Below are 9578 nucleotides of genomic sequence, written 5' to 3' on the forward strand. Positions count from 1 at the left end.
AGGGCAGATTCATATTTGAAGCTAGATCTTGCACTAGGCGCCAGACCTAGCTGCCACCCCTACTACTCCTGGTTCAACTGCAGGTCAATGAAGAGGACTCCCTCAAGGTTTTCATGCTGAGGCCTCCACCGCAAGAAGAATTACAGGCCATTTTTCTTTCTTGCCATATGGCAGAAAACCAAGAACACTACCGGGTCTGCCTCTACTGAAAACTGAGCAGCCTTTTAGAAAGCTGTAAAGTTCTCTATTGTATCAAAACTCCTGGTAGCTGGTAGAGATGTCCCAAATGAGCTGCTGGGGTGGAGTCAGCACCTCCCACATCTGGTGACAGGATGTGCATACCAAAAAAAGAATATTCTCAAGAATTTAGAATGCTTTTATGGAAAAGAATTCCTCCTTTCCTACAGGCAGATATGTAACAGAATGACTGATGCACTCCTCTGGGGTCCAAGCCAGGAAGACTAAAGACAACACAGTTCTTTCTGGGGTGTGAGACTAGGCAACAATCAGTCCCAGCTTCTCACAAGAGCAGGCAACAGTTATGAGGGTTCTAGGGCTGCAGCTAACTGAGAGTCAACTACCAAGAGAGTAGGGCAAAAGAATGCTATCAGGACAGAGACTACAAATTGAAATAGGAGGGCTGAAAGCCAAGAATGTCAAGCAGGTTCTAAATTTGAAAGGATAGAAGAGGCAGGAAAATGGAGAAAATAGTAACAGCTAACTGCTACATAGAACTTATTATTCATCGTGGGATGTTTCAAGATCTTTAAATATTTCAACTCATTTATTACAACGATTCCAGGAGGTAGGTACTATTATGCACATTTTATTACAGAAGAAGAAACTGAGGTACAGAGAATTTAAGTTGCCCAAAGTCACACAGATAGTATACAGCAGAGCTGGGATTTGGGCCCAGTCTGCCCCCAGCGGTCATTTACATTCATAAACACTACACAACGCTGCCTCTCTAGAAAAAACAGTACAAACTGAAACGGAGGTGGCAGAGATGAAACTGAGGAGCTCAAGCAGGGTAAGAGTTGATTACAAACCAAATGTTGTCAACCAGGTCCACCCTTTACATTGTGACCTACCATACACTTTGATGGGTTCTAGATCTGTCCATAAAAGATGAACCCTGTCAGGCAATCAAAATTCCAAACAATTCAATCCAGTATTCCAGGATCAGGAACATTCACTATACATGCGGCAGTTACATTCTTCTACCCCACAAAAAAGTATAATAGATAATGTAGCTTACACAAATTAATGTAACAGGCTAAACAGTAAAGAAGTTAAAGAACAAACTGCAACTATATCCAAAAAGATATTCTAAAATATAAGGTCCCAATTTTTCTGGAAGGGCAAAGAGCAGAACCATGGGTGGGGTGCTAATCTTGGAATTAGAAGAGTGAGAGTAGTTAGCTATAAAATGAAAACGTCGAGCAAAGCAAGTATCTGCACATGAGCCTTTCAGACATGCACACCTGTTCATTTAGTGCCAGCCATGGAGTAAGGGTTCATTTCAGCAGTGGACAGCCAGCACGGAAGAGTGAGTGCCACTGAAAGTGCGTTCCTCATTTGAGTGGTCCTCACAATCTCTTCCAAGTAGACGCTCTTTTTCCAATGACTATCTTTTGACTCACAGAAAAGATTTGGTTCCCCAAAGCATAAACAAACTTTGCGGGTACTTGATGTTAAAATATATGACAGATGTTAAAATGCAAGTTTTACTGAAGGTCCAGGTAGGTGAATCAGGTGGACATGGGATACCCTGGGCCTATCTAGAAGCAATTCTATTAAATGGGAAGAAAACAATGTATTCAGCCAATAAAATACTAACTAAAAGTTGATCATTTGTAGTAAGTAGTAAAATACAAGGTGAGATTGCTTTAACTATGTATATCAAGGCTCAGAAGTAACTCCAGCTCGGCTCCCTGGGCACCATCTCAAGTTACCGAGCGGCACATTCCACGGCATAGGATTTAGAAGTCTCATGTTTTAGCACACTCATCCAGGTCTTTGTCCCTACCATGTGTCTCAAGGGCTATCCTGCATCACTGTTCAGAATGATGGTTCACTGAGAAGCGGCTAAAGGAAAATTAGTAATGTTAGAGAGATTTCCATTCACATAGTTAAAATTATACTCTAGCAAATAAAAACTTAACTTGCAACTATTTGGAAGAACCATACATTCAGATGGAATTTATATTTCTCTAAGATTTCCAGATATCTGAGGTCCTGGGGTATAGAAATACCAATAACAATGTAATTTCCAAAGGCTGGCTTGGCTCCCAACAATCATTCAACAGGACTTATCTGAAAAAACAGTGCAATGATTATAAAGGTTATCTAGATATAGTTTAATGTAGCAAGATATCAGAACAAATACTAATGAGTGCATAATTTATTCTTGTCATATGGCAATCTGGTATAATTAGAAAATGATACAGAAATCAGAATTACTTTTATATAATCATATCAATATTTCTACCACTTTTCTTTAGTTCTCTGGCACAAGCAATTGCTACTTTTCACCACCTTGAATTTCACTTTTCCGTAATCCAGGGGTAGCAAAAGTATCTGTATTATGCTTTTCATTTCATTAATCTACTCATTTGTCAGGGATTCAATGTCTTTTATGGGCACAATTTCCCTTCACCAAAGCAGATGCAAAAGAGCAAACTGCAGGTTATATACAATGGCTATAAAAAACGTTTTCCCTTGTTTTATTTTTTTAACTGAGCTTTTAGAAATGCACTGTGGCAAAAAAGGAGAGACTACTCACAACTAGAATCTACAACTATGTACTGGGGGGCTAAGGGGAGAAGAATACCACAAAAAAAAAAACCAAGATCGGCAACAGTTGTTAGCTCAGGTCCCAATCTTCAAAAAAAAAAAAGAGACTGTATCTATATCTTTTATTCAGTATTGAAGTTGTTCTTGATAACACACACAGTTTAAATTTCCTCACACTTATGAAAAGATAAAGGTCTACGATCAGATTCCCCAACAATCAGGGAGTCTAGCACTGCCTACCTCCCCATGTCTTCTGCCAATAATCTTTATCTCAAGTTTCCTGTGAATACACCTCCCATTTCCTGCTCTCCTTTCTATCCCCTACTCTCCTCACCCAGTGTCCACAATTCTCAGAGGATTCTGTGACCAGCACATCCAGCTTTTTCTTGCTCTCTACAGAAAAAGATCAGCCCTAGGGCTCCAGACATCAAAGATCTTAGCAAAGCACAAAGGACAGGGAATGATGTGGAGATCATTCATCCTGGGTCATCAAAAGACCCAGGAAATAAAATTTGGAAGAGGGAAGAGCACAAAAGGTCTCTTTTATAACAAAATACTAAAGGAAGAAAGAAAAGAAGGGGGGGTGATGGGGGAAAGAAAAACATACTAATCACTCTGAACATTTATATACAGCACCTACACAACATGCATTATTACATTTGAGCCATACACAAAGTGGATCAATAACTGATACCAGATCAGTTTTTAAACTAATGGTACAATGCAAACAAAAAGAAAAGTCCTGAAGGCTGTGGTCAAGTCATGCCAAGTCCTGCCCTCCACACCTATCACTCATTTGTCATTCCTATCTTTGTGCTGTTTCAGGAGGTCACTGAAAAATGCACTCTAAAGCAGGCCTGAAATGGAATGGGGCTCTCAGAAGACTTCTGCAAACCTACACAGCCAGGGCTCCAATGAAGCTCAAGGATGTTTTCCAGGCTGGGCTAGTGAGAGATAATGAAGTTAAAAAGAGTAAGAAATAAAAGTCTCCAACACATTTTCAGAGCCAGGCATGCCAATCCCTGGTCTCTATTCCCTATAGTTCTGCTTGACTGGGGGCAGAAACTGATCAAGAAAGAGTGCCTTCTACCAGCCTGGACTCCATTACTTTCCCATGATGCCCTATGCCTCATTCAGGATTACTAATTATTAAGGTTATAAACCCTTAGATGAAAAAGACCTAACAGATGGTTACAGTTATGTGAAGTCAATAAACATCACATAATTTGGGTACTTGCAGAAAAAGCTGTAATTGTTCTATCTCATTTTACTGGGAATATTATTTCCTCTTCAATATATCATGAAGACTGGTTAATTTCTAAGGTGTTTGACACTACAACTGGTTTAGAATTGTAAAAATGGAAAAGGACCTTGTAAGCACATCAGATGGGGGGAAGAGAAGGGAAGAAAGCTGTGGCTTATAGTTAATGACTGCTTCTGGAAATTACACATTCATATAAATATTTGGTCAATTAAACAACTTTATCACTTTAGTCAATGAATGGAAATTACATACTCTCTAGTTCATACTGCACACATCACTACCATTAGAACTGCCATGAGGCTATTCTAAACTCATCAAATATCTCTATAACGGCCCATATGCCTGCCTATAGCTATCACTATATGGTTTGGCCACTTTCTTGCTATTTTCTTTACACACGTTCTTTTACCTGTGATGAGGTACAGGCCAATAACAAGCAGCCCTGGGGACTAGACAGTTTTGCCCCGGTCAGCCTTCTTAACCTTCATGTGAGTTCTACCAGTAAGGTATTTTGTTTTCTGAGGTTCACACAGATATAGTTAACACCTCATACTTTGTGCCAGCCATTGTTCTAAGCATGTTATATATGATAATTCTCAAAAGAAGCCTATGAGGCTGCAAGCAGCTTAGGAAGAACACAGAGCAAGGGAGTTCATTTAGCCATTCCTCAGCAATGATGTTTTTATCTAAAACATCCACATGCAGTCAGAACAATATCCAAAAAACAGTAAAACAAAAATAAATTTCCTATAATTAACACTTTTTTTGGGTAATATATTGGCTCCCTATCTATATTAGGCAAATTCTGTTCCTCTTCTGATTCATGTACCCCAAACTGGTTCAAATTTTATCTGCTGGTAAGAGTTCAAAAGGAAGAGTGAATTTAAAGTAACATCTTTCTTTTAGACTAGGCATAGCTAACTAGCTGGCCTCGACACTCAGATGCAGTGGGGACAATGAGGTCACAAAAGTCTAAATGGCCACTAGAATCCTACCACCATTCTATGTAGGAATTTATTGGACTTTTTTTTTTAACCTTTCATTACCACTATTCAAAAGTTTCCAGAAAAGTTAAAAAAGCAAAGTAAAATGGCAGGAAGGTCAAAAACTTCAAAGTATCCTAAGAGTCCCTCCATTTGAAGAAAGGCTGAACAGTCCACACTGGGACTGACCCTTCCTGAGAAGGTGTGAAAACTTATATAATACAGAGAGCCGAAGAACCAATTAGAGCAAAATTACACGGGATTTTGTGAGAAGTGGTAAACTATGGACAAAAAACAAAACAGTCATGTGTCACTTAACAACAGAGATATGTTCTGAGAAATGTGTTGTTAGGCGATTTCGTCCTTGTGCGAACATTTACATAGAGAGCAATTACACAAGCCTAGATGGTATAGCCTACTACACGCCTAGGTTACACGGTACTAATCTTATGGGACCATCATATATGCAGTCCGGCGTTGATCGAAACGATGTTATGCGGTACACGACTGTACTGCATTTTCACTGTAGCTCAAATGAAGGCCTAGGACACCCACAGGATTACATCTTGCAGAAAATGCTAAAATGGAGTCAAAACAGGTGTTGCTGTTGTGGTAGTCAAACAAAATCGATTTATAAGCTATCACTGGTTTATTGACTATCTGCTTTAGGAAAAAAAAGATTCAAGAAGACCAAGTTCTCATTTCCTTTCAGGTTAACTTCCGCAGGCCCTCACTGTTTCTCACTTGATTTATGAAACTAGTATTCTACGATATTCTCCAATTCTCCAATTCAAGCTTTGGGTTGTCACTCATCACGGTTCTCCGATACTCAGGGGATAAAGTCCAAACTTCTTAGCACTGTGTATCCACCTTTGCTCCTTTTCTAGCTACTCGACTCGGTCCTTCACTATGTGGAAAGCTTTCCTGACACCCTCGTGCTTCGGTGGGTCAGACGCTCTGACACTGCACTGTATTCCCCTACTAGACCACGAACTGCTTCACCGCTTTCTGGCTAACCTTGAACAAGTTCATGAATTTCACTGAGCCTGTGTCTTCACATACAGAATGTTAGCATTAATTTGATATCATTATGAAATAATGCATGTAAAAATCACTTTGTAAACAGTAAAACACTATGCAAGTATTAACAATTTTGTCATAAACCAAAAAAGCACACAGTATTCTAAGTGAATATACTTCAGTCGATCTAAAGGTAAGACGTCTCCGGGTTTCCAGTCCCCTCTCTAAGGATGCACTGCATTTTATCCAACTTTCTGACTCCACTAAATCCTTGTGCTTCTATCTTCAAAGGAAAAAAATCTATAGAGACATCCAGGTCGTCTGAAGAAAGGACTAAGTGGGAAGCTCCCGAAGGGTAGGGATTGTCCTTTTTTCCACCTTCCCTAACACCTAACGCCTCCCTAACAAGAGTACTGCGTTACGCACATACAAATACCTGATAAAAATCAGAGACAAATGAATAAATGAATGAATGAGTGAGTGAATACAAGCATATTCTGTCCCTGTGAACTTATAATCAAAAGGAGTGACGTGACAGATCCCATATGAATTTGGCCTTGTGAAAATGGTAGCAAATGCCTTCAATGTCACCTTAAAGTGTAGTAAGAAATTAAATTTCCTGGTATGCTTAGTGATTTGATACACGCTGTAACTGCTATCTCAGTGACTCATGCTTAACATATAAATGTTTTAATATTATCAGCATCACATGCAATTCAATACCTATTTATTGAATATTTACTGCATTAGGCTCTAAGAGAGAAGGAAGATAAAGGTGATGGACTTTACCCATAAGATGCTAAACATATAGAAAGTCATCAATACATATAATTAATACCAGGAATTTGTAAGATGTATGGAAGACCTAAGGCTAGTGACAATTAACGAAGACAGTTGACTTAGGACACTGGGCCCATAAAAATTAAAACTGCGTATTACAAATTATTGGTGGCCAACAGCTTCCATTACTATAGAATATCTATTATATAGCGAGAACCTATTACATGTAGAATATACAGACTCTATCATATATTACATACGTAACACACGATGCATGCAACGGCAAATATTTCTGATTGCCTTCCTCCTTAATCTAATGGCAAACCTAACTGCGTTGTTGTCTAACAAGTAAGGACCCATTGTTAACACTTATATCACACATGTGTGTCAAGCACATTTCCAACCCTTTAGGTATATAATCTCACTTAACGTCCACGACAACAGGACAAAGTAGATACAATTATCCCTATTTTACAGACGATGAAACCAAGGCATAAGCCTTGTAAGGTTAAGAGGCAAAAACGAAAATACGTAAACAAGGAACTAAGGGACAAAACGCGTACTCCATAGAGGGCGAGCGACCCACTTGCCAGAACTGCTTCAAGCAGTGCTTTCCACCTCTCCCGAACGCGGTCGGCGGGAACAACCTATCTCCTTTCCTTTCCCTTCCTGCCAGGGATTAATTTTCTTTTACCGAGTCCATAAGTGAACTGTTGATTCTCGCGCAGATCCTCTCCGACATTCCCACTCCGGAGGACAAGCTGCTACTTAAATCATAGGTCGTTCAGGATAAACGAGACCGAGTCAGATCCCCGGGTGGACACAGCTCGGGTAGGATCACCGACTGCAACCTTTCGAGCTGGGCATCGTTCCTGGAGCACCTCCAGGGGAGCACCCGCTCACTAGGAGGCGCTCCCCGGCAGTACCCGCTCCTCCTGACCCCAGGCAGTTCGGGTTCTGCCATCTGCTCCTTCATCCTTCACCCGCCGGCGCTGCCCCAGTCTCCGTCCGGCTCCGACCAAACGCCAGGCCTCAGAGCCTGCCAGACCCACCCGGTGCGTGTGGGCCCCGCAGAGGCGGCCCGGCCCGCTCCCGCCCCCGCCCCCGGCCGGCTACTCACGGTTCCAGTACACCGGGTAGCACTCTCCTTGGGTCACATCCACCTCGTAGAGGCCGCCGCGCACACACACCCGCTCGACGTGGACCAGCTCCTCCAGCGCGGGCTCGCGCCCCGCCGCGCGCGGGCAGAAGCCGCAGCCGCGCTCGTCGTCGTCGTCGTCGTCCTCCCCGGAGCTGGAGGCAGGGCCGCAAGCACGGTCGCCGCGCGGGTCCTCGGCCTGGGGCCGGCCGCCCGTGGCCTGCAGCAGGGTCCGGAAGGCGAGCTCGATGCGGAGCGAGTCGTAGCCGATGAAGGGCTTCCAGGTCTTCTTGTCCTCCTTGAAGAACCAGCGCACCTCCTCCGGGCCCAGCTCCGTCACCACCTCGTAGCGGTGCCGGGCGGCCGCGCCGCCGGGCCGGGGCCACCTCCTCTCCGCGGGGCCCCCCTCCGCCGCCCCGCCGTCCCCCGGGCTCGACGGCCCCGGCGGCGGCGGCGGGTGCAGCGACGAGGAGGTGCCGCCGCCGCCGCTCCCGGCCTCGCTGTAGAAGCGCAGCGAGGGGCCCGACTCGGCCGAATCGAAGTCGTAGTGGTCGTCGCCGAGCCCGGGCTCCGCGCGCAGCAGGGCCAGCGGCACCTCGCCGTCGCCCGGGTCCCCGCCGGGCAGGCGGTCGAAGCAGCAGACGCCGCCCCCGAACGCCGGCTCCGCGTCCGCGCCCCGCTCCCAGGCGCCGCCGCCCCGGCCGCTCTGCTCGGGGCTCCGCGGGGCCCCGCGGCCCGGGTAGTTCATGGCGTGGAGACGCGCCGGCCGCCGGCCCCGCGCCACGCCGCGGTCCCGCGCTTCCGCCGCGCACGCACGCACGCCGCGCCGCACCGCGCCGCCGGGAGTTTTAATCTCTCAAACCCGACCCGGCGGCGGCGGCGGCCCCGCCCCCCATTGTCACGCAGCCCGACGTGGGAGGCGCCGGCCCCGCCCCGCCCCGCGCCGCCCGGAAGCCGGGTCCCGGGGGCGCCGCGTGCTGCCGCTGCGGCTGCTGCTGCCCCCGCCGCTGCCCCCGGCCGTGTCCCTGCGGCCGCCCCCGGCTCCTGCAGCTCTGGCCGCCCCAGTCCCGGCCGCCTGGGCTCGGAGCCCCGGTGGAGACGCTCTCCTCGCGCGTCCTCGCAGCGTGGGTCATGAGCCCAAAGGCTTAAGCCGCACGTCGAGGGGCCCCGGAAGTTGGGTCCTCCTGCCTTTGCATTTGTGACCTTGGGCCCCCCCTGCTGCCTCAGCTGAACCTTCTGGGTCACCTAGTTCGGCACCCTCCGGAATAGCCGGCCCACACGAGAGCACTCCACTCCATGCCACTGATTCCTAACATTGGCGTCACCACTGCCACTCAGAAACCCGAGTCTAAGCCTCCTTCATATGCCAGCTCATTATTGCTTGTGTTTACTACTTATTTTCTGTTTTCTCAACCTCATTGTAAGGCCCTTGATGGAGACCAAGTCTATATGTCTCAACCTCTCCCACACAGTGAGTGCACGATCAATGTTGATTATAATGATGGCAAGTCCAGCTAGTTGTGGTTATTAGATTGAAAGCCAGCGAACAACTGGGTTCTAGACTTAGCTTTGCTAGCTAACCGCAGGCGAGCCACTT

At 45.8% G+C, this 9578-nt stretch overlaps 1 protein-coding gene across 9 annotated transcripts in view; it reads right to left on the reverse strand.

Annotated features, from left to right (window-relative positions):
• The window catches only part of DDHD1 (DDHD domain containing 1), an 85654-nt gene extending 76817 nt beyond the window's left edge, over nt 1-8837 (reverse strand). For 2 of the 9 annotated variants that reach the window (XM_023627750.2, XM_023627749.2), the window contains exon 1: nt 7964-8836. In XM_023627750.2, the coding sequence (XP_023483518.1) occupies nt 7964-8729 (766 nt within the window). In that variant the 5' untranslated portion in view covers nt 8730-8836. Of the gene's footprint in view, nt 1-7963 lie in introns of all 9 variants that reach the window. The other 7 variants (XM_023627753.2, XM_023627752.2, XM_070249471.1 and 4 more) reach the window with 4 other exon arrangements.
• Between the last annotated feature and the right edge of the window lie 741 nt (nt 8838-9578).

The sequence above is a fragment of the Equus caballus genome, chromosome 24 (assembly GCF_041296265.1).
Source record: "Equus caballus isolate H_3958 breed thoroughbred chromosome 24, TB-T2T, whole genome shotgun sequence".
In the NCBI taxonomy this organism is placed as follows: domain Eukaryota; kingdom Metazoa; phylum Chordata; class Mammalia; order Perissodactyla; family Equidae; genus Equus; species Equus caballus.